This window comes from Gekko japonicus, unplaced genomic scaffold, assembly GCF_001447785.1.
Source record: "Gekko japonicus isolate JY-2015 unplaced genomic scaffold, Gekko_japonicus_V1.1 scaffold2878, whole genome shotgun sequence".
Lineage (NCBI taxonomy): Eukaryota > Metazoa > Chordata > Lepidosauria > Squamata > Gekkonidae > Gekko > Gekko japonicus.
In genome coordinates, this window is record NW_015173223.1 from 94,516 (window position 1) to 118,555 (window position 24,040).

The 24,040-nt window shown below is 43.4% G+C and overlaps 2 protein-coding genes across 2 annotated transcripts; one reads left to right on the forward strand and one right to left on the reverse strand.

Moving 5' to 3' along the window:
* The first annotated feature begins 2,178 nt into the window (after positions 1-2,178).
* Positions 2,179-11,156, forward strand: LOC107120085 (olfactory receptor 1020-like). The gene is made up of 2 exons (XM_015422728.1): positions 2,179-3,082; positions 11,128-11,156. The coding sequence occupies exons 1-2, from the start codon at positions 2,179-2,181 to the stop codon at positions 11,154-11,156; spliced, it is 933 nt and encodes a 310-aa protein (XP_015278214.1).
* Positions 11,157-12,374: 1,218 nt separating this feature from the next.
* LOC107120086 (olfactory receptor 5A2-like) lies at positions 12,375-13,196 on the reverse strand. The gene has a single exon (XM_015422729.1). It carries the CDS (start codon positions 13,194-13,196, stop codon positions 12,375-12,377), a length of 822 nt encoding a protein of 273 aa, XP_015278215.1.
* Positions 13,197-24,040: the final 10,844 nt, after the last annotated feature.

The following is a 24,040-nucleotide window of genomic DNA, read 5'->3' on the forward strand; positions in this document are numbered from 1 at the left end:
CTTTGGATGGTAACTTTTCTATGCACTGAGAGAGTACCATTACTGGTGCTCAGAAACTGGGAGGCCCATAAGCACTGGGTGAGCAAGATATCCTTCTGGGAATGCTAATAGTGCTTCTAAATTATTAACTGTTGTTTAGTAAAAAGGTAAAGGTTCCCTTGCTCGAAAGCCAGTCGAATCTGACGCTAGGGTTGCGGTGCTCATCTCCGTTTCAAAGCCGAAGAGCCAGCACTGTCCAAAGACGTTTCTGTGGTCATGTGGCCGGCATGACTAAACACCAAGGCACACGGAACGCTGTTACCTTCCCACCGAAGTGGTACCTATTTATCTACTTGCAATTTCTTGCTTTTGAACTGCTAGGTTGGCAGGGGCTGGAACTAGAGACGGGAGCTCACTCCGTCATGCGGCACCCGGGTCTCGAACTGCTGAACTACTGACCTTCCACAGCCTGCAGTTCAGCGTCTTAACCACTTGAGCCACCGCAGCTCCTAACTGTTGCTTGGCAATGCCCAAATAGCATGGAGAAGGGGTATTTTGATGAATGTCTGAGAGCCAGTGTGGTGTAGTTGTTAGAGGGCTGGACTAAGATCTGAGAGACCCAGGTTCAAATCTTCCAGTCTGTCGTGGAAGCTCACTGGGTGACCTTGAGCCAGTCACTCTCTCTCAGCCTCACCTACCCCATAGGATGGATGCTGATGTTAGGCTACAATGGATGATATTGTAAGCCGTGTGGGGTCTTCGTTGGGAAGAAAATCAAGGTGTAACTATCTAAATAAATAATTCAGATTAGTAGATAAAAATCAGCAGCCCAGCTCTTGATCTGCTATGAATCAACACTTGTTCCTTGGAAAGGAGACAAAATGTGGCAAAGAAAGATGCAACGTACAGAGAGAAGTGTTAGATTTTCACCTGTTGGGTGAGCAAAGCTTCCTTCTGTCTTCATGATTTGAAAGAGAGAAACACAGGTCAGCAAATCAAACACTGGTTCATTTGTCAGTCTATTTCCTGTTTCGATGACTTAGAAAAAACTTGCCTGCTTTTAAAACACAGGTACTACATTCATATTTATCTCTTCCTTGATTATGCAGAAAACACAAGCTGAACAGGTGTTTTTATTCCAATATGTAGATCCCAAAGTGGTTCCACTCTTCTGTAACAAACATGCCTAAAATTACAGTACATTTACAGTAAAACAGTGACAGGACAGTGGAATATAGTAACTCATGAACGGCAGGTGCATCAGCAGGTATTAATCACAATGGCTAAATGGGACCCTCATGTTCAGAGCTAGTTTCAGAGGGTAGCCATATTGGTCTGTGGTAGAAGAGCTAGATTTAAGTCTAGTAGAACCTTTAGGGTAAAGGTTTCCCTTGCTCTAGGGATGCAGTGCTCATCTCCGTTTCCAAGCCGAAGAGCCAGCGCTGTCCAAAGATGTTTCCATGGTAATGGGGCCAGCATAACTAGTTGCCAAGGCGCACGGAACGCTGTTACTTTCCCACCAAAGTGGTACCTATTTATCTACTTGCAGTTTCTTGCTTTCGGACTGCTAGGTTGGCAGGAGTTGGGACCAGAGACGGGAGCTCACTCCGCCATGCGGCACTCGGGTCTCAAACTGCTGAACTACCGACCTTCCAGTCTGCAGTTCAGCAACTTAACCACTTGAGCCACCAACAAATATCTGGGGCATAAGCTTCTGAGAGTCAAAGCTCCCTTTGTCAGTGAAAGTAGCAATGGGGATCTCTGAGTCCTTCTATCCCAGGCAGAAGATGGGAGGAGTGCTTTGACTCTTGAAAGTTTATACTCTCAAAGTCTTATTGGCCTCTAAGGTGCTACTGGACTTGAATCTAGCTCTTCTGTTCGGAGGGAGTAACCCTTGGGATATTGGTGTGGGGACAACAACAGGGAGAGATTTTCCCCCTTCTTGACTTGCTTGTAGGTCTTTGGGGGCATCTAATTGGCCACGGTATGTATGAGGATGCTGGACTGATGGACCATTGGTCTGCAACATTTCAGAAGCATCCCTTCCCTAGAGCTTGACTCTGAAGATGAAAGGCTACCTTCAAAAGTCACTTCCCCCCTGCATTAGCTTCTTTTTTTTTTACCCTGAGATGTTGGGAATGAAAAGTGTTTGATCTTATCTTGTGACAATTTGTTTCACTTCTATTCGATGTACTAGCCATGGCCAAGAAAGGAACGGAAAACCAAACAGTCATGCAGGAATTTCTGCTCTTGGGATTTGGAGATCAGTCTGAAACACAAATAGTTCTCTTCCTCTTGTTCCTGACAATCTACATTGTAACCCTTATTGGAAATCTCTCCATCATCGCCCTTGTTATAACTGATCGGCACCTTCACACCCCCATGTACTTCTTCCTGGGTAACCTCTCCTGTTTGGAATTCTTCTACAGCTCAACCATCCTTCCCAGAATGTTAGTGACTTTCTTTGCTGGTGGGAAAGCCATTTCTGTGAATGAATGCATTGTTCAGTACTATTTTTTTGGTTTCCTGCTGGGGACAGAATGTTACCTTTTAACGGCAATGTCATATGACCGGTACTTAGCGGTATGTAGACCCCTGCATTATGGAAGCCTTATGAACTGCCGAATTTGCCTTCAGCTAGCTGCTGGTTCCTGGTTCAGCGGCTTCCTTGCTAACAACATAGTGATATATTTTATCTCCCAGCTATTTTTCTGTGGTCCCAATGAGATCGACCATTTCTTTTGCGATTTCACCCCTATGGTGAAACTGTCCTGCAGTGATACCCATATGACTGAAGTGGTCACCAGCATCATGGCTGCAGTGTTTACCTTGCCTCCCTTCCTGCTGCCCCTCCTTTCCTACGTATGTATCGTAGTCACCATTCTGAGAATTCCATCCACCACAGGAAGGCGGAAGGCCTTTTCCACCTGCTCCTCTCACCTCACCGTGGTGACCATTTTCTACGGCACTGTAATGGCAGTCTACATGCTTCCCAAGAATAACACACTTAGTGCTCTGAATAAGGTGTTTTCTGTCTTCTACACTGTCTTGACACCCCTGGCCAATCCCCTCATATATAGCCTGAGAAACAAAGAGGTAAAAGAAGCCAGGATTAGGGTTTTCAATAAATGTAAGGCAGCAGCATAAAGTTATGTACAAATGCGTTACTGCCGGTAGAACGTAAGTCCAGAATCTTTATTCTCGTACAAATGGGATTTCATGGGAGTGTGGGAAATGTGACGTTGATTCAAATTCATCCCTTATTATCCTTTCCTCCTTTTTTTTTTTGCCAGATTCAGATTTGACTAGCTTTCGAGCAAGAGAAACCTTTACCTTAATATTGTTTTTAATATTATAACATATATGCATCTGTCAATCTTCCGTCTGCAGTCTGATGTTCCTCTTTATTCCCAAATTAATTTTTTAGGGTTTAGCATTTTTTGTGTAGCATTAAATGCAACTTGCAAGGGAAGTAGAACCCAGTAGGGTCAAGCTTACCATTACCTGTGCAGTATTGTTCAGACCGTGAAAGGAAATCAGCTGTGGAAACATCTCTCTAAATCTTATGGAAAGGCCTTAGCCATCTCAGCAGAAGTCACTGGAGTACTACGAAGGCTCAGCCAAAAATAGACTCCTTGGGATCCACCCTCACAAACTTAATGATATAGCCTTAGATCATGACATTTTCGATCCCAGCCCTGGAGTTACTGACATTTTGTTTCAGTTTGTGCATGGCTGCATATGATCTTCAAGTTGTGCCCGTGCACCCTTCACAATTTTGTAAGAAATCCAGATGTTTGCAATGTATTGCATCAGTACCATGGAAATGCTGCCACCCCAAAATGTAAATCCAGGAGCATCCCTGTATGGAAGTAAAATGACAACCTTTAGGGGGATGGCTGTTCTCCTTTCTTTTAATTAAATTTTTATTTGATTTTCACTAATATATAGGACATTTTAGGAAGGGAAGAACATGGGGAAGGGGATAAGACATAAAGGAAAATTTTCCATCAAGCTTATATAATTTATTTTTTTATTTAATTTTTTACTTATATACCGCCCTGACCCCGGAGGGTCTCTGAGCGGTTTACACAGTTGTTTATCCCTAACTAGGGCCACATTATTTGTATGGGGGGTGATAAACTACCAGCACCCCGGCCGCGGGCTCAGTTGTTATTCAGTTCCTGGCTCGGCTGTTACAATACAATTGTACAATAATAGCTGTTACAATACAATTCCCATCTTAAAGCTTTGTTTCCATACCCCTCTCATTTGTATGATTTCTAAAGCTATAGACAATTAATCCAATCCTGGAAAAGTACATATTCTTTACAGTTCAAATTACATTTATCCTAAACTTATAGTAACTATAATCCATTATTCATGATCTTCCTTTTCACAGTTTATTTTGACCCATTTATAAAATGGTATCCAATTTTCTCTCACATTTTGTTTACTTTGGTCTTTCAACGAGTAATCAATATATCAATTTCTGCTGTTACAAAGATAGCTGTTCTCCTAATGACCTCTAGAGGGTACCAGAAGTTGAATCTCAAGTATGTTTATTGTGCAGTACAATGGGTTGCTTTCCATTTCAAGATAGTTTAACAGGGAACTAGGCATGCTCATTCCCAACATGTCCTCAGAAATTGAAGAGTGTTTCTTGGCAATAAATACCACACTAGGCAAGACAGTTAATTGTTGTGGTGCGTGTCTTGTAAACCTCCTAAGTAGAATTTTGTGGCATAATCTACGTAAAGCCATATTACGTAAAGCCAAAGGTTCATATTACACCTATTCCATTAACTGACAACTAGTTTTTGTGCTGAAGCTAAAGCAGCAGAGGCTGGGACACTTGAGGAATCTCTTCCCATTTGCATTCTTCTATACTTAACAAATGAATGAATTATTTATTTAGCATATGGATATGCTGCTTCTCTAGACCCCTACTGTAAGAGATTCATGAAGTAAAAGCGATATAATAAAATCATAAATATAATAGCATAAATTGTTCAATATCAAAACAAGACATAAAATAGCATTCAGCAGCCTACAATCACCTCCACAAATGATATGGTAAGGCTGGAGGCAGACCATAAGAACAGCTTTAAAAGAGAGAGTCACCCCCCCCCCCCGTTAAAAACCCTGTAAGACCCCCCCCCCGGTTAAAATCCTGTGTCCAAAGGAGATTAAGGTAAATGACCTGCAAGATTCCAATAGGTGTGGTGCCACCACTTTTGTTGTTTATTGTTGCTGCCCAACTCACCCCTATTGTATTGCTCATTGGATGTCCCATCCTGTTGATTGCACTTGATTTACACTCTGTAATCCATTTTGAGTCTCAGAGAGAAAGGCAGACTACAAACCATTATCTATATACTATTAGTGATGAGTGGCCCCATCTTTTGGATACCTAAGTCCACAGATCTGGACCACACAGATGTTACCGAGATTTTTCTGCAAACTTTGGGAACCCCTTAAATTCACAAAAAAATCCCAACTCTTAACCCGCAATGGTGGTGGATGCCGGAAGCAACTCTGGCCCTGGCCACCACTGCAGAAGATGCCGGGAATGAGGCTGGACTCAACCACCATGGTGGCCAATGCTGGGAGAAGCTCCACTTTTGGCTGCAAAAGCAAGCACAGTGCCAAGGATGGAGGGGAGCAGCCAAGAATCCTATTGAGGATTGGGGAAGTGAGTGAGCAAGTGCTGCACCAACAATGGGGGCCCAGGCAAACAGAGAGCCATCGATGAGGGTGGGGAGGCAAGAGGAGAGCAGACAATGAGGGGTGGAAGGTGAGATGAAAGCAGAGAGCTGGCAATGGGGGGGCAACTAGATGAGAGCAGAGAGCCAATGCTATGGGGGAGAGCAGGACAAGAGCAGAGAGCTCACAATATGGGTGGGGTGATGAATGGGCAAGCACAGAGCTGAAATGAATGATATGATGGAAAGAATATAAAGCTTGAGGGGAGGATAAGCAGAAAATGTGGGAAAATGGAAAATTGAAAGTGGGGGAGATGGGGAAACTTAAAGGGTGAGTGAGTGGGGACAGAGGTAGAACGAGAGAGTGATGGGACAGAATGAGAGAGTGATGAGGCAGGGACAGAAAGAAAGAAAATGATGGGTAGGGGCAGTAAGAAAGAGTGACAGGCCAGGGGGAGAGAGTAAGAGAAGGGGTGGTGGGATGGAAGTGCAAGAGGCAGAGAAGCAGAGGGATAGGGGAGGAAACAAAGGTGGGGTGAATCAGATTGCCAGTCCCACAAGTTTCTGGAGGGTCCCCACTTGTAACTATAACAATTGTTTTCATGGTTATTATATTGATCACCTTGTTGTGCTGCAACTTGGACGTATTTTATGGAAAGGTGGCTTAAACTTATTTACTTACTTCATTTGTGCCCCATCTTTTGCTCCAATGGGACCCAAAGCAGCCTACCTAGTTCTTTCCTCCATTTCATCTTTACAACAACCCCTTGGGGTAGGTTAGGCTAAGTGTGTGTGATTGTCCCTCAGCAAGTTTCCATGGCACAGTGGGGATGTGAACCTGGGTCTCCCAGAGCTTATTTTGACACTAGTCTAACCATTATACCACACTGGCATTTTTTCCATCTACAAAGATGAGTATATACATTGTTCTTAAACAAAGTGAATAATCATCTAAAATCTCTCAATTGTTAACTATGGCTGCAGTCACATGGAACATTAGCCATGCTAGAGAGACAGAAGATAGGCGGAGTTTCCGGGCGCAATCTCACCGGCACATCTGGGAAGCGTAGCGCTCCCATGGCTCAACCGAGACTTCCCGCCAAAGATGCGCGGCAAAAAACACAGAGCTGCCCCCCCCCCCCCCCGATATGATGGAAAGAATATAAAGCTTTAGGGGGGGAGGAGAAGCAGAAAATGTGGGAAAATGGAAAATGGAAAGCGGGGGAGATAGCGAAACATAAAGGGTGAGTGAGTGGGGACAGAGGCAGAACGAGAGAGTGATGGGACAGAACGAGAGAGTGATGAGGCAGGGACAGAAAGAAAGAAAATGATGGGTAGGGGCAGTAAGAGAGGGTGACAGGCCAGGGGGAGAGAGTAAGAGAAGGGGGGGGGGGGGGAGAGAGTAAGAGAAGGGGTGGTGGGATGGAAGTGTAAGAGGCAGAGAAGCAGAGGGATAGGGGAGGAAACAAAGGTGGGGTGAATCAGATTGCCAGTCCCACAAGTTTCTTGAGGTCCCCCACCTGTAACTATAACAATTGTTTTCATGCTTATTATATTGATCACCTTGATGTGCTGCAACTTGGACATATTTTATGGAAAGGTGGCTTAAACTTATTTACTTACTTCATTTGTGCCCCATCTTTTGCTCCAATGGGACCCAAAGCAGCCTACCTAGTTCTTTCCTCCATTTCATCTTTACAACAACCCCTTGGGTAGGTTAGGCTAAGTGTGTGTAATTGTCCCCCAGCAAGTTTCCATGGCACAGTGGGGATTTGAACCTGGGTCTCCCAGAACTTACTTTGACACTAGTCTAACCATTATACCACACTGGCATTTTTTCCATCTACAAAGATGAGTATATACATTGTTCTTAAACAAAGTGAATAATCATCTAAAATCTCTCAATTGTTAACTATATTAAACAGCTATGTTTCAAGATAGATAAATAACTGTAGAGTTGCTATAAATAACTAATAGTGCCTTCCTAAGCAGTTAGACCCTTCTAAGCCCACTGAATTCAATGGATTTAGGATGTAATTACAATTTAGGATTACACTGCAAATCATGATCAAAGCCTGCAGTTAAGTGGGAATAATCCAGTCTGCCTTTTGACCCAGTTCCTCTCTTTACAACAGCTCATTTCCCATATATCTTTTGACCATGGAGGTCTCATGATTCCCAGTGGAGTAATTGTGAGTGGTCAAAGGGACCCCCTCCTTTCTTTTTCACCAGCAGACAAACTGGCTGGATCCCCTTCAAATATCAAAAAATCTCCTGGTGCATAGATTACTTACTGACTTAATTATGAGTGCTGTATCAAGAGAAACCAATCACACTGGGAATTCTTTACACCGTTTCAAAACACAGATGATCTAGAAATCTAGTATGAGCCACAAAGCAGGAGGGAATACTCTCCAGTAGAAATAATGAACATCTGTGGATGAATTAAGCAAACATTTGAGTTCTGTAGATTTTTTTCAAATGATAGATAATCTCAGTCCCCAAAACAATGCGATTCACAGTATTCATTAGATGTTATGTTTTATGCCATATTTACCAATACTCTATTAACTTTGTATTTGAAGAAGAGTTGGTTTTTATACCCTGCTTTTCTCTACCTTAAGGAGTTTCAAACGAGTTTACAGTCCCAGTCCCTTCCTCTCCCCACAACAGGCACCTTGTGAGGTAGGTGGGGCTGAGAGAGTTCTGACTGGCCCAACATCACCCAGCAGGCTTCATGTGGAGGAGTGGGGAATCAAACCCAGTTTTCCAGATTACAGTCCACCACTCTTAACCTCTACACTAGGCTGGCCTCCTGGAGCTATCTCCATTTAATGTTACCACAATAGCCACCGTCCAGTATTAACCCAATTTTTCATCTAATTCAGAATCCAAGGGCCTTGATTATACCTCCTTGAAAATATATGAGTCTATGGGGATCTCAGAGTATCAAAACCATCGATCCCAAAGGACATTCTGGTTCAGATGCCATCTTCCATTTATTAAAACGACAACACCTGAAGTGCAAAGTGGGAGAACCTCTGAAGAATGGTCTCATTCGTATGGAGCCTGCTTCTTCAAACTAATAATTCCTCTGGGATGGTGTCTTAGGGAACAAGCTTAAGTGGGTCTACTTGGCAGTAAGTACCAAAGTACCATTTTATTCAGTGGGGCTTACTTCCAGCAAAGTGCACACACAGGAACGCATGATACTGAGTGAGACCATTGGTCTATCAAGTTCAGTCTACTCTGACTGAATGAAGCTCACCAGGGTCTCATGTAGAGGTCTTTCATATCACTGAACCTTTAACTGAAGATGCTGGAAGTTGAGCCTAGAACCTTCTGAGCGCCAACTTGGTGCAGTGGTTAAGAGCGGCAGACTCTAATCTGGAGAACCAGGTTTGATTCCCCATTCCTCCACATGAAGCCAGCTGGGTGACCTTGGGTCAGTCACAGCTTTTCAGAACTCTCTCAGTCCCATCTACCTCACAGGGTGTCTCTTGTAGGGAGAGGAAGGCAATTGTAAGCCACTCTGAGACTCTTTTAGGTACTGAAGAGTGGGATATAAAACCAGCTCTTCTTTTTCTTGCCCTCACCAAAGTATCACTTTGAATCACTTAATTAACAGGCACTGCCAAATTTTGACTCACTCTGAGAAATAAAGAGGTCAGAGTGTATATGAGAGGGTTGGTTAGAGGTGTTAAGACTGTGTAGAAGAGAGAGAAGATTTTGTTCAGCCCGCTTGGCGTGTCTAGTGTTTGGAAGCATGCGCACACATGCACAGCCAGCAGCCTTATGCTTCCGTCCATGGCTTTCTCCCCAGCATCTGATCGTGCTGGGGAGCAGCTGCGCGGCGGCTCACAGGATCTGTGTGATCCCGCCGCCGCATGTCTCTTTTGGTGCGGCTTTCAAAAGCCACACTTTGCCCGCAGCAATTTCCCCCCGTGTGGCAGGGGCCTTAGTCATTTATATCACAGTGTTTACTTGTTTGTTGCATTTCCTAAATGGATACCTGTGATCCGTTCTTGGTTTTTTCTGCTGTTGTTCCCAGCAACTGTTCAGAGATACACTGCTACTGAAACTAGAGGTTCCATTTGAGTCATCATGGTGAACTGCCATGGATAGACTCACCCTCTGTCAAGCTAAAATTCCTTGGAATGCATCTTTTTTAGGTGGCACTTTAGACGAAGGGCTGCAAAGCACGTCAACCTTGAAGATTCTTTTGAATCTCAGTTTCACTCTGGTTTCAAGATGTAACATGAAGAGCTCTCACATTCCCATCCATCAAGTGCATAAGCTAAAGCTGTCCCTACCATCGTCAATAACTGGGACACTGTTTATTTATATATAGTTTATTTATCATTTTCCATTATATAAAACATACATAACATAATCATTTACATATTTTGGAATTTACATTACACATTTCCCCCCCTCCATCTATCTAACTTTTGCCATCTTTTTTGGAATACACTTTCTTCCTTCCCTGCTACTATCATGTTTAGTTTGTCCATTTCTTTTATTTCTAGAATTTTCATTGTTAATTCTTCTCTACTTGGAATTTTATCTGATTTTCACGATTTAGCTACAAGTATTCTGGATACTATGAGGACATATAATATCATGCCTTGATCATTATGTTTAATCCCCTCCGGTAACATATTAAGTAAATACACTTCTGGTTCTAACTTCAAATCTATTTCAGTTATCTCCAATATTATCTGTTTTATCATTTTCCAAAACTTGCAAACCTTCTTGCATCTCCACCATATATGATAGTATGATCTGACATTTTTATTGCATCTCCAGCAATTCCCTGAGACATTTTTATAACATTTAGCAATCTTATCTGGAGTCCAATGCCACCTATAACACATTTTAAAAATGTTTTCTTTATACGATGTGGCTCTTAACAGCTCTTAACTGGAACACTGTTGATGTTAGTACGCTTGTTAGACATCACTCTGGGACAATTACAAAAATGTGTCTTACCTGAGGCCATGTAATGTAACTAACTGGATATAATTATTTCTGCACAAACTGCATGTATGTCCAAATGAACAAATGACCATGATTATCTCTTTCAAGTTGTTATAGGTGTTGAACTGAGCACGGTACATGATTATGGATGAGGTATGTTTGCATTTTCCAAGATGACTTGCCCAGTTATTTAGCACATGGTCTCTTTAATAAATGCAGGGAAAAGGTTGGGTTTCCCCTGTAATACATGCAGTGCAGTCACACTATATTAATCAATTATTCATTTATCTAATAATGTATGGCCCCTGTCACACAGGCAGGAAACTGCAGAGGAGAAGTGTGGCTGTTTGCCCCGGGGCAAACTAACATGCAGTAAAGCGATCAGACCTACTGTGGAGGTTCTGTGGAGGTACTGTGGAGGTACCATGGCAAGGGAGAGGTGCCGATCACAACACACGCCTGCGCGCAATGAAGAAGTGCGCGGCGCGGTGAACTGGTTTTCTTTTTTTGTGTACACTACGAATGCGCATGCTCCGTTGGGTGCGTGTGCGCATCCACGGAGACGTGAAAAAAAAAACCCTTTTCCGCAAGGGGACATGGGCGGGCGCCGGATACCACCGGAAACGCGATCAGACGCCCGCCCTTGCCCCGCAGTTTCTGGAAACTAGTACCTCCAAGGTACTAGTTTTTTGCTGCGCTTTTTCGGCAGGAAGCCTCACTTGTGCCACGGAAGTGCTACGCTTCCCAGATGTGCTGGTGAGATCACGACCGGAAACTCCGCTTGTCTTCCGTATCTCTTGCGTGGCTAATGTTGCGTGTGACCGCAGCCTATAATGCTGATTTACTGATGCATACATATGTTTTTTAATTAATTTATATCTTGCTTCATCCCCAGGAGGAGGAAACTCTATGAGAGTTTTCTCTCCGAGAGAGAGAGCCACTAGCCCAAGCACTCTAACCACTATAAAACATTGGCTCTCTATGCTGAAAAATGCATAAATTTTAGGGGGGAGTTTTGGTGCAAAGAAACAGAAAATACTGTGCAAATAAAAGTCACAGCATTAAGTCTATCTGTTCAAAACCAATGAAACCAACTGAAGCTAGCCAAGAGGGGAGACGGACAGAAATATTGTAGAAAAATCAATGACAAAAGGCAAATGCATCCAGTAATCTTTTTCATTGTTTATTTCTTTTATTCAATTTATATCCTGCCCTCCCCACAAGCTGACTCAGGGCAGATCACAGTTGTCTGGGATTTAGATATAAAAAGCAAAAGTTACAACTGAAAAATTCTCACCTCTCAAGATTTCAACACAAAGCTGGAAACAGGCAAACAATAAATAAATCTGTTCACTGGTAGGTCAAATGATTCCTTTATGCAGCAAAATACATAATAGTACAAAGGGTTGTTGAAACCCGATGCACCATTTAGAAAGCAGGAAAGCAAAAATAATTTTAAAAACTGTTAGGTTGGATCCAGCCAGGAACTTCACTATGTCCTGCCCAATTCCCTTCCTTATTACAACCTATATTCCACATGTCTTTGTCCATGCACGTCCCATGATCCCCAGTACACCCTTTTTTGGTGATGGAATGCCCCCCATTCTTTTTTCTAGCAAGAAAGCCGGTTGGACCCAACCCACTCAAATGAAAATGCTATTCCTAGCAGCATAAGAGAGGAATTGGACTATAAGTATGCAAACACACTCCTTATATTCGTTCAAATGCACAAAACTTAGCTAGAGCCTTTCTGAAGGCCACTTTGACCTCCCTGTTTCTCAAGCTATATATCAGGGGGTTGGACAAGGGAGTTAGGACTGTATAGAAAAGGGAGAAGACTTTGTTGAGGTCTGTTTTGGGCAACATGTAAACAATCATGATGGTGCCATAGAAAATGGACACCACAATAAGGTGAGAGGAGCAGGTGGAAAAGGCCTTTTGCCTGCCAGAGGTAGATGGGATGCTGACAATGGCAGAGATGATGTAGCCATACGATGTCAGGGTCAACAGAAATGGGGGGAGGGAACACACAGCAGCTAGGAAGAAAGTTAGAAGTTTAATGGCATGTGTGTCACTGCAAGACAGCTTCAATATGGGATTAAAGTCACAAAAGAAATGGTCGATTTCAGAGGGACCACAGAAGGTCAGTTGGTGCATTAAATATATAGTTATGTTTATAGCCATGGAACCACTAACCCAAGATCCAGCTACTAGCTGGAGGCACATCTTACCATTCATAAGTACTGTATAGAGCAGTGGCTTACAGATTGCCACGTATCTATCATAAGACATTGCTGCAAGGAGATAACATTCTGAAGCTGCCAAGAAACCGAAGAAGTAATACTGTGTCATGCAGCCCATGACAGAAATGGTTCCTGGGCCCCCATGAAACAGATTAGCCAGCATCACGGGAAGGATATTGGAGCTGTAGCAGGTCTCCAAGCAGGACAAGTTGCCCAAGAAGAAATACATGGGGGTGTGAAGGTGACGGTCAACCACAACCAACACCAGAATGAGGATATTCCCCACCATGGTTACAATGTAGATCACTAAGAAGAGCAAAAACAGAAGCAACTCTTGATCCCCAAGATCCCCAAAGCCCAGAAGAAGGAATTCAGTGACAGTTGTTTCATTTTCTTGTTCTGCTTTTCCCATGCTGGTAGCTCAAACCTGCAAAGGCCAAATAAACTGCACTTTAGAGTGGTGAAAATCACTGTATGTAAAGACCAGGCACTAAAGGAGATGGTGGTAGATGGGGAAGACAGAGCTTAAGAAGTGCCATGGCTCAGTGGTAGACACTGCGGACTGAATCAAGCCAGCTTTTTCACTCAGCCCCCAACTCATGTGGCATTTGTCCACATATGTCTTATGATGCCCAGCATATCCTTGTTTGGCAGTCAAATAGCCTCTTTGGGCAGTCCTCCTGTTATGACATCAGAGAAGCTACTTGGACCCAAACCTGTGGTCTTTACACAGATGATCATCAGGTAGCAATGATGGAAAAGACCCTTCTCTGTCTGTTCTAACAGGTTCCTATTTCTGAGATCAATCCACAACTAGTGACATAAGTCCTGGGGGTTGCTAAGGGATTGCAAGTTGTCTCTATCAAGTGTTGCTGTATGGTCAGGGGGATCCAGCAATCCTTGCTGCTGGCAATGGGAGGTGGGAATGAAGACAATATCTTTTCACTATATCTGGGTTTATCAAACCACAATAGCAGGTTTGTGAATGAACCATTGAATGAATGAACGAGTCTAAATGTACATCCCTCCTTTCATCCTAAACTCCCAAAGTGGCTAATAGATTAGAAGGAATTAAGGCACAAAAAGATAAAAAGAACTATTAAAAGTTCATGATAAAAACACTACAAGACCGCAGCTCCATCCTTTCCTCTCCCAGAATGGATAGAATATTTGTGAACTTTGATGAAATTATAAGAGCACGGAAAATCCTCTCACACTCAGTTCTAGGAGGCAATATGTTTCCCTCCTATCCCCTTGTTACTCCCTGCATTTCAAGAAGTGGTCACAGTGCTGGATTTCCTTACTTACCTCTGTGTTTCCATTCAGGACACAGTCTCCCTTTGTTTTTCTCCTCAGGACCTCCATTCTTCCTGGAAATGTGTTTTTGTCTCAGCTTTGTTTCCGCCTTATATAATTCATCTGGATGATTCTCTCACCACCCCGTTTTCCCCCTCCCTTCCCACAGGAGATGTTCACAGTCTCTTTTGAAGTGGCTTCTCTATTAGACATTCCAGTGCAAAGGCAAATTAAAAGCACCACAAATAAACAAGCATTGTTAAGTGGGGTCCGCTTTCTCATATAAAGCAGGTTACATACCTAGTGCACACACACACACCATTACTGCAACTAGTATATATTCAAACTATTTAAGTGTGCAGGTCTTTGAAGTAGGCTGTGAAGGAAATGTAGTACCATAGGATTATATGAATCTGTGCTTACTGCTATAAGGGTGGCGTTGGAGTTTGATCCAACCAGCTTTTTCACTCAGTCTCTCTTTATTACAACTGCTGTCCCCAGAGGCCCTGACCATAAAGGGCTTTAAAGGTAAGTACCAGCACCTTGAAGCAAATTTGGTATGCTATCAGGAGCCAGTGCAATGCTTTCAGCACAGTTTGAATGTGCACCCGCAGAAGGAGGCCCATTAGGAGCTTGGCCACAGCATTTTGCACTAGCTGTAGCTTCCAGATTTGCAACAAGGGCAGCCCCATGTAGAGAGCATTACAGTAGTCCAATCTCGAGATGACCATCGCATGGATCACTGTTGCCAAGTCGTTGTGTTCAAGGAAGGGAACCAACTGTCTGATCAGATGAAGATGATAAAAGGCTGACTTGGCAATGGCTGCTACCTGGACCTCCATTGTTAAGGAGGCATCCAAGAACACTCCCAAGCTCCTAACCTCTGGTGCTGGCACCAATGGAGCCCCATTGAAGGTCAGATCCCTACCCTCGGCCCACCCCAGCTCAGGCACAGGACCTCCATCTTCATTGGCTTCAATTTCAGTCGGCTCAGTCTAAACCATCCAGCAATGTCTTGTAATGCCCGGTCTAGATCTTCCGGTTTAGAGTCAGACTGGCCACCCAACAACAGATAGAGCTGGGTGTCATCTGCATACTGGTGACATCCCAGCCCATGCCTCTGTGCAAACTGGACAAAGGGGTGCATATAGATATTAAATAGCATCGGGGATAGCACCGCCCTTTGAGGTACTCAACAATCCAGTGGGTTCCTTCAGGATAGCTGTTCCCCCACTGCCACCCTTTCCCCCCGGCCTTGGAGAAAGGAGACAAGCCATTGCACGGCAGTGTCAACTCCAGTGTCGATGAGGCAGTGGATCAGTAGCTGAGAGAAAGGAGACAAGCCATTGCAAGGCAGTGTCAACTCCAGTGTCGATGCAGTGGATCAGTAGCTGATGGTCGACTGTTTAGAATGTTGCTGACAGGTCCAACAACAACAGCACTGCTAATCCGCCCCAATCCAGATGCCTCTGGAGGTCATCCATACCAACCTAATGCCAAAGTGCCTGTACACTGGGATCTTCAAGAGGGTTGGTCCAGCTGGACTTCCGATCTGTGGCTCGGCGATGGCGGTCGCTCTCCTCTACCTCTGGGGAGGCGATCTGCGCACCAGTGGTCCGGAGGGGTGCCACCTTAAGTGACACCCCCAGGTGAGCCTTGGTAAAAGGCTCCAGGCCGGGGGGCACTGGGGGGGCGACCTCTTTGATGGCACAAAGCCGGAGAATTGAGGTGCTCTCTTGCCTCAAAGGGTCCATCCACTGTGTGGCTCAGTTTTACACTGAGCATAGTCGATGCCAACCGGGACAAGCAGAAGAGATCGACGGAATAACGAGGCTGCAAGAGGTCTATGAATAGACCGACAATGATCCAGAGGATGTATCAAGCAGAAAAGTTTTAAAAGTGAGTTCCCCCCCCCAATTGAAAGTGGTGTCGGGAGGGTACCTCCGGCGCAAACAAATGAACTTTGCTGAATAAGCGCAGGGGGGGGAGAAAAGAAGCGTTACAGTGTATGAGAGACTTAATTGCCAAGCGAAGAAGTTAGAAAAGTGGTCCCCCCCCCCACTAATGGAAAATGGTGCCGGGAGATTACCGGCATAAACAAGCGAACTTTCGAATAAACGAAGGGGGGGGAGGAGAAGCGAAATAGCGTTAAAGTGCATGAGAGACTTAGCTGAGTTTGCGAAGACATTGGGCGTTTTATTGAAGGAAGGTGGATGTAAACAAAGCTGAAAATGGCCGGTGCTCGAGGTAGATTGGGACGAGGAGCGGGGCGGGGCGGCCAGAGCCCGAGAATGGAAGAGACGGGTGACGTGTTCTCTATGCTATCGGAACTGCTCAAGCTGATTAATGAGAGGCTCAATTATATTAACCAACAGTTGATCGCTTCAAACCAAAGCCTGGCAAAGCAACAGCAACAAATTGCTGAGCTAACCAAGAGGACGGCACAAACGGAAGAGAAAGTAAAAGAGACAGCACATGACACCAAGAAAGTTAAAAAGAAAGTGGGATTGATGGAACAAAGACAAGATTCACAGGAAAGGAGATTGGAAATTGAGGTGATCTATAGATCGTACTCAAAATATATAAAGCACAACAACCTGCCAGGTTAAATTGTGGTCAAGTTTCACCAAAGACAGACTAGGGATTTAATCCTTAAAGCAACTGTGGCAAGCCCCCTGAAACTGGGAGGAATGGATATCAGGGTCCTAAAGGACACTCCATTTGAGGTACGTCAGAAAAGGAAGGCTTATAAAGAGTTGATTTCAATCCTGCAAATAAATCAAATCCAGTACTCCTGGAACTTTCCTGAGGGTGTCGTGTTTAAATACAGAGATAAAGGGAGAAAATAGACTTGGTTTTAAAAGCAGAAGAATGGGTGAAGCGACACTTCGGATCGATGGATAGAGATCAGCAAGAGCGAGGCGGCGGAGCAGGCACTGCAGAGAAGGGCTCAGCCAAAGACCCAGGAGCAGTAGGCGGAGTTCCAGACAGAGATACGTATGACTTACGACTAAGAGGACCGAAGTAACACTTTAAACTTTAAAGACTTGCAAACGAAGATGATGAGGGAAGAATCTCGGCATGCACTTGAATGAACTTGAACTAACATGAACTGACTAATTCTCTGACTTATTGGTTAAAAATGAAATGTGGAATTTATAAAATTAACTGAATACTAACTGTTAATGATCTCTACTCTTGGGTTTTTAGTTATAGTGTGGGCTTGATTTTCTGTCTTTTTAATCCCGGGGTTCTATTCCCCCCCTTTTTTTCATTTCCCCCCCTTTTTTCATTTGTCTTTTAGTTTGTAAGTGTAACAAAAAAAACAAATAAAGCTACCCTGTGTTCAGGGGATTAAAAAAAAAAAAGAGGGTTGGTCCAGCTGGATGAAGCTGCTGCAGTGCACCCTACGCAAGATACACACATGGTTTGTCCCTCAAAGAGTACCACATGCTGCAGGTTTGCAAACACTGATGTTCTGTGGATTCAACCATCAGTGTAGAGCCTTCTCTTCCTTCCATAACTAAATGTGTGTCCATGTGTGTGTCAAGTGCCATCAAGTTGCAGCCAAAGTAGGGCAACTCCATAGGGTTTTGAAGGCAACAGACATTCAGAGGTGATTTGCCATTGCCTGGCTCTGTGTAACGACCCTGGAATTCCTTGGTGGTCTCCCTTCCAAATACTAAACAGGACCAACTCTGCTTAGCTTCCAAGACCTGACAGGATCAGGCTGACCTGGGCCATCCCGGTTAGGGCCCATAATTCCATACTGGGGTCAAAGTCAAATGATGCTCTTGAAGAAAATGTGTTAAAATGGTGTTAATTGTGATGAAGTCTTGCCATTTTCAACCCACTTATTCTGAGACCATGCGGACGAAGATGGTTGACAACACCTTGTATGATTTTGTGCTTGGGGTTTGAGAGCCAGTTTGGTGTAGTGGTTAAGAGCATGGACTCTAATCTGGGAGAACTGGGTTTGATTCCCCACTCCTCCACATGCAGCTGCCAGCGTGACCTTGGGTCAGTCATAAGTCCTTTCAGAACTGTTCTCTCAAGAGAGAGTTCTCTTAGCCTCACCTACTTCACAGAGTGTCTGTCGTAGGGCGTGGAAGGGAAAGGGATTGTAAACTGCTCTGAGTCTCTTTTGGGTAGTGAAGGGTGGGGTATAAATCCAATCTCCTCCTCCTCCTCCTCCTCCTCCTCCATTTGTTTTTTGCTTTGATGGGTTAAGTGAATTCATGTGCCTGGTATTTACAGTGTTTTCCACCACACTAATGGACAGTTTATTTGGACTTTTCAGGTTTGACCTACCAGCATGGGAAAAACAGAAGAAAATGAAACCACCATCACTGAACTCCTTCTGCTGGGCTTTGGGAACTTGGGGACCAGCAGTATCTTCTTTTTTTTGTTCTTCATAGTGATCTACATTGAGACCATAGTGGGTAGCACCTTCATTGTGGTGCTGGTAGTGGTTGACCATGACCTTCACATAAGTAGACGCTTCCCCACTGACCCACGTGTGCTTATGCAGTCTAGAGGATTTCAGGACAATTAAGTTTTAATAATGTAATGCTAAGGTTTCATTGATGTGGGTTGTGCTTTAAAAAAGTTATCTTGTGCATATTTTAAATATATTGCTTGCTTTCCTGGGTGTGTTAGATTAAAGCGAAACATATATTATATTGTTACAGACATATGATTTATGCCATTAATACTGGAGTATTTTTTTGAATGGGCCCTCCTGTGGTGATAGCTGGTATTTCATTCTCAAGAGAACAAATTTAGAGTCCAGTGGCACCTTTTTGTTGTTGTTCAGTCGCACAGTCGAGTCCGACTCTTCGTGACCCCATGGACCAGATCACGCCAGGCCTTTCTGTCTTCCGCCGTCCACTGAAATGTGCTCAACTTCATGTTCATTGCATCTATGACACTGTCTAACCATCTCATCCTTTGCCGTCCCCATCTTCTTTGACCTTCAATCTTTCCCAGCATCAGGGTCTTCTCCAGTGAGTGCTCCCTTCTCATTTGGTGGCCAAAGTATTTGAGCTTCAGCTTCAGTATCTGGCCTTCTGGGGAACAGTCAGGGTTGATTTCTTTTAGGACTGACTGATTTGATCTCCTTGCAGTCTAGAGGACTCTCAAGAGTCTTCTCCAGCACCATAATTCAAAAGAATCTATTCTTCGGCGCTCGGCCTTCCTTATAGTCCAACTCTTGCAGCCGTACAGTACTACTGGGAATACCATTGCTTTGACCATGTGGACCATGTGCGCCGTCCACTGAAATGTGCTCAACTTCATGTTCATTGCATCTATGACACTGTCTAACCATCTCATCCTTTGCCGTCCCCATCTTCTTTGACCTTCAATCTTTCCCAGCATCAGGGTCTTCTCCAGGGAGTGCTTCCTTCTCATTTGGTGGCCAAAATATTTGAGCTTCAGTTTCATTATCTGGCCTTCCAGGGAACAGTCAGGGTTGATTTCTTTGAGGATTGACTGAGTCCAAGAGACTCTCAAGAGTCTTCTCCAGCACCATAGTTCAAAAGAATCTATTCTTCGGCACTCGGCCTTCCTGATAGTCCAACTCTCGCAGCCATACATGACTACTGGGAATACCATTGCACTTTTAAGACCAACATTTTTTTTTCGAGGTATGAGCTCATACCTAGAATAAAACTTTGTTGGTCTTAAAGGTACCACTGGACTCTAAATTTGTCCTTACTGCTTCAGATCAACACGGCTGACCAACTGGATCTATCCCTCCATCATACAACTACCATGTCTTAAAGTTCCTGGTTTTCAGTCTTTTGTCGGCTTTCATCTGATCCTATCAGCTAGAGATCTACTCTTGTAACTGTGCTCTTCACAATCCAATCTGATCCATGCCTCCTTTTGGAAAAGTGAAATCAAAAGAGTGTGTGGGGTGTGTGTGTTGAAACTGCAGGGACAGGAGATTCATAATTGTCCTTACGCCACAACTGACAACTGAAAAACATGAATTCACACAGCCCATCAAGGCAAAAGGCCAAACAAGCCCTATGCACAGAATCATAAAAATTGTGTGAGAGGGTGGGCAGCATTAATACTTACGTTTTGCCACTGTTGGAATCTGGCCCAGTAAGGCCACTAGCATCTATGATGGAATTAATCACTCAGCCTTCTCCCAGCTAGGTCAAGAAAGGGATCTGGGTGAATAAGTCTGTATGGGTGTAGGGTGATTGCATAAGTTGATGGTGCATCAGAAACCTTTCTACTGCAGTTTGGTTTGGAAATCTGTCACCTTCTACTCGATCCGCTTGCAGCCCTGATACTCACTGCTGGTGGCTGGGGATGGGCATAAGGGAAAACAGGCAGCGTCAAGGCTTCAGCACAACCAAGTTTTCATGTGACCATTGAGATTTTAATTTTTTAGCCCAGCATTCTGAGATTCTTATAAAGTTTGAAGATGCACAGGAAGGAGCTCTAGAATTGGATCCTGTACATTCTGTGGTTCAAAAAAAAAGTGTTTGTGTAAGTCAGTGGACCAATATAGTAGACATATGTATAGACCATTTTATTCAAAAGGAGTTTGAAGTATTTTGATTTACAAGTTGGAAAAATGCGAAAGTCACCAGGATAATTGATGTTCTCCATAAACACAAGATCTTAACCAAATCAGACTTAGAAAAAAAATATAAGACATCATTGAAATGGTATGAATACTTACAGATCCAACATCTGATCACCTCAACGAACTTCAAAGACTCCTGTGGCTTGCCGCTTCTGGAACTGGAACAACTATTCCTTAAAAACGATAAGAAGAAGGGGCTTATATCCAAAATTTATCGGATTCTTATCAACACTTCCAATCCAAAAACGATGAACTATCAGAAAGCTTGGAACAATGACCTAAATGTACAACTCAACGAGGAGGATTGGATGGAAATCTGGCGAAATCAAGCAAAAATCTCTAAACTTGCAACGGATACAAGGAATCAATCTCAAAATAACCACCAGATGGTATCTTACACCCCCGAGACTAACGCATATGAATCCTACCATCTCTCCATATTGCTGGAAGAACTGTGGTGAGAAAGCTTCCTACTTTCACAATTGGTGGGAATGCAAAGTAATCCAGGAATTCTGGAAACAAATCGCTCAGCAAATTGAAACCTTGACGTCCTATAATTTACTGTTAAATCCTGAAGTAATACTGCTGCATCGCTGGCCAAAGGACTCCCCACCTGCAATTAGAATAAAATTGATTAACATTCTCATTACGACAGCTAAATTAGTAATAGCTCAACAATGGAAACAACAAACACCACCAACAGTACAACAATGGTTCGACAAAACATGGGATATATATATGCTGGAAGTGGTCTACACACACAGCCTTATACACAAATAAAGAGAGTATGGTATAGTGATTAGAGTGTTGGACGACCCATGTCTGAATCCCCACACTGTCATTGATGGTTTCTTGCTGATCTTGGGCCTGTCACACAATGTCCACCAGACCTACCTCATAGGGTTGCTGTGAGGATAAAATGGAGGAGGGATTAAAAAAATAAAACTAATAAAAATATATATTTTTTTAAAAAAGTATTTTGAAACTGTAATACTTGCTTGCAGAAATGCATGGTTAGATGTTCCAGAGTTATATCAATCTTTCTCTAAACCACTGCTAAAATACTGGGGTCTGGGCAAGCTGAGACTCTCTCAGGTGAGGGATCCATGTCCAGAAACAACTTTTCATAAAGACTTCAAGGAAGTCAGCCTGTAGAATTGCTGCTGATTTTCTGGCTTTCTTAAAAAAAACACACAACAGTAATGATATGATCTAGAGGAGATCCCTGGGCGTCTTCACAGCAGTGATCCCCTATAGCTGCCTATTCAGCACAGGGGCAATGGGGCTTCCAGATGGCAGGTTCCCCCACTACATTTCCACTCCTTCATTCCCCCAGTGCTGCCATTTCCCTCTCCCCATACCAGTGGAGGTCAACACCCCCCCAAAAAAAATTTGATAATTGCTAGATTGTTATAACATTATACCGATATATCTACTAGATCTTCTTCATTCCCAGCTTTCCTTTGAAAAGAAAAAGTAAAATTCAAGCTCCTTTAATTGTAAATGAAATGAAACATCTCTCAGGAAGGAAGAAAAAAAGCTAGAGACTTACTTTCTAACTAATAAAAAGTTGGGAATTCAAAGGAACTAATAAGTAGATTGCGACAATGTTATAATGCTATAAGGAGTTAGCTACCTATTGCTGATTAAAGAAAAGAACAGGCAAATGTGACAGGGTGTAATTGTGAATGTAAATTTGATCAAGGGTAGTTTGAGAAACCATGGGAAAGCCATAGAAAGATAACAGGTGGATAACCAAGTTGTGTGGAAGCCTGGAAATAGTCCACTGTGTGTCAGTCTCCCTATGCATTTTACAGCTGCCATTGAGAGAGGAGGTTCCTCTCTTTTTGATGTGCCAGTGGTTTATCACCTTAGTGGGGCCAAATGTCCTGGCTTCTCAAATGTCTGTTATTCTGTTTTCTTTGCTATGGAGAGGCTACATGCCTGTGTGTGTCGGTAGATAACTGTTAATTCTGGCGGGCAAATACCGAGGGGTGATTGGGTCCTGCTCTTTAGTGCCTTTACTTGAACACACTATATCTGCAACCTTTGCGCGTTCAACTTCAGTCCTAACAATAGCTCATGTCCAGTATGGTATCTATCAATGTATCAATAAAGTTAACTTTCTGAGAAGTGACTGGTGTGGAGAACTGATTTAACCAGGATTCTGGCACTGTGGCTGGGAGCTAAAACCAGTGTACAATGTGGAAGTCACCTAGCTTACTTCTGTTCCATAACATACTTGTATTGTCCAAGGTTTAGTGCTTCTGTTAGCCGGATGAAACATTCCAAGTGTTCTTTGGGCAATGTACCATATCAGTTCTTGAGACTGTATTAATGCATAGAATGTATCCATTTCCATCCTAATGACTTCTGCACTATGGGTTCTTCTTCCACTATACTCCCAGAAATCATGTCCAAGTGGCTGTAGATGGGTGCATACTCAAAGAAAATATGCAGTTGGGTCAGGGGGAAGAATGTGTGTGGTGTCTTAACTGTCCATAAGTATTACAAAATTTTAATGGTGTAAGGATAAGCCAATGATTATGAGTAGAAATGTACTCATATGGATCAGAGATCCATCAGTGGCTATTAGCCACAAGGTATAGATAGGAACTCTCAGGCTGAGGCAAGTGATGCTCTGTATTCTTGGTGCTGGGGGGGCAACAGTGGGAGGGCTTCTAGTGTCCTGGCCCCACTGGTGGACCTTCTGATGGCACCTGGTATTTTTGGCCACTGTGTGACAGAGTGTTGAACTAGATGGGCCATTGGCCTGATCCATCATTGGCTTCTCTTATGTACACAATTCTATGCAGAATGTACATTTTACCATATAGTTAACTAAAGAAAAAAATACTGTCCACAGTTAGACAATGATTCTTTCCTTCTTTCTTCACCCATGGTCTACACACATAGCCTTACGCACATATAAAGAGAGTATGGCATAGTGATTAGAGTGTTGGATGACCCATGTTTGAATCCCCACACTGTCATTGATGGTTTCTTGTTGATCTTGGGCCTGTCACACAATGTCCACCAGACCTACCTCATAGGGTTGCTGTGAGGATAAAATGGAGGAGGGAAGAATGATGTTTATAGATGCTTTAGGTCACCCTTAGAGAGAAAAGCAGGGTATGGATATCTAAATAAATATACATAAATATGCTTGGTGTGCATGACTGTGAACTCTGAAAAATGCAGGTACCAAGGAGGCCAGGTACATTGAGAGA

Coding starts and splice junctions, on each gene's coding strand:
- LOC107120085 (XM_015422728.1), top strand. CDS start 2,179: ATGGCCAAGAAAGGAACGGAAAACCAAACAGTCATGCAGGAATTTCTG. Junction 3,083..11,127: donor GAGAAACAAAGAGGTAAAAG/AAGCCAGGATTA, acceptor ACACACGCCTGC/GCGCAATGAAGAAGTGCGCG.
- LOC107120086 (XM_015422729.1), bottom strand. CDS start 13,196: ATGGTGGGGAATATCCTCATTCTGGTGTTGGTTGTGGTTGACCGTCAC.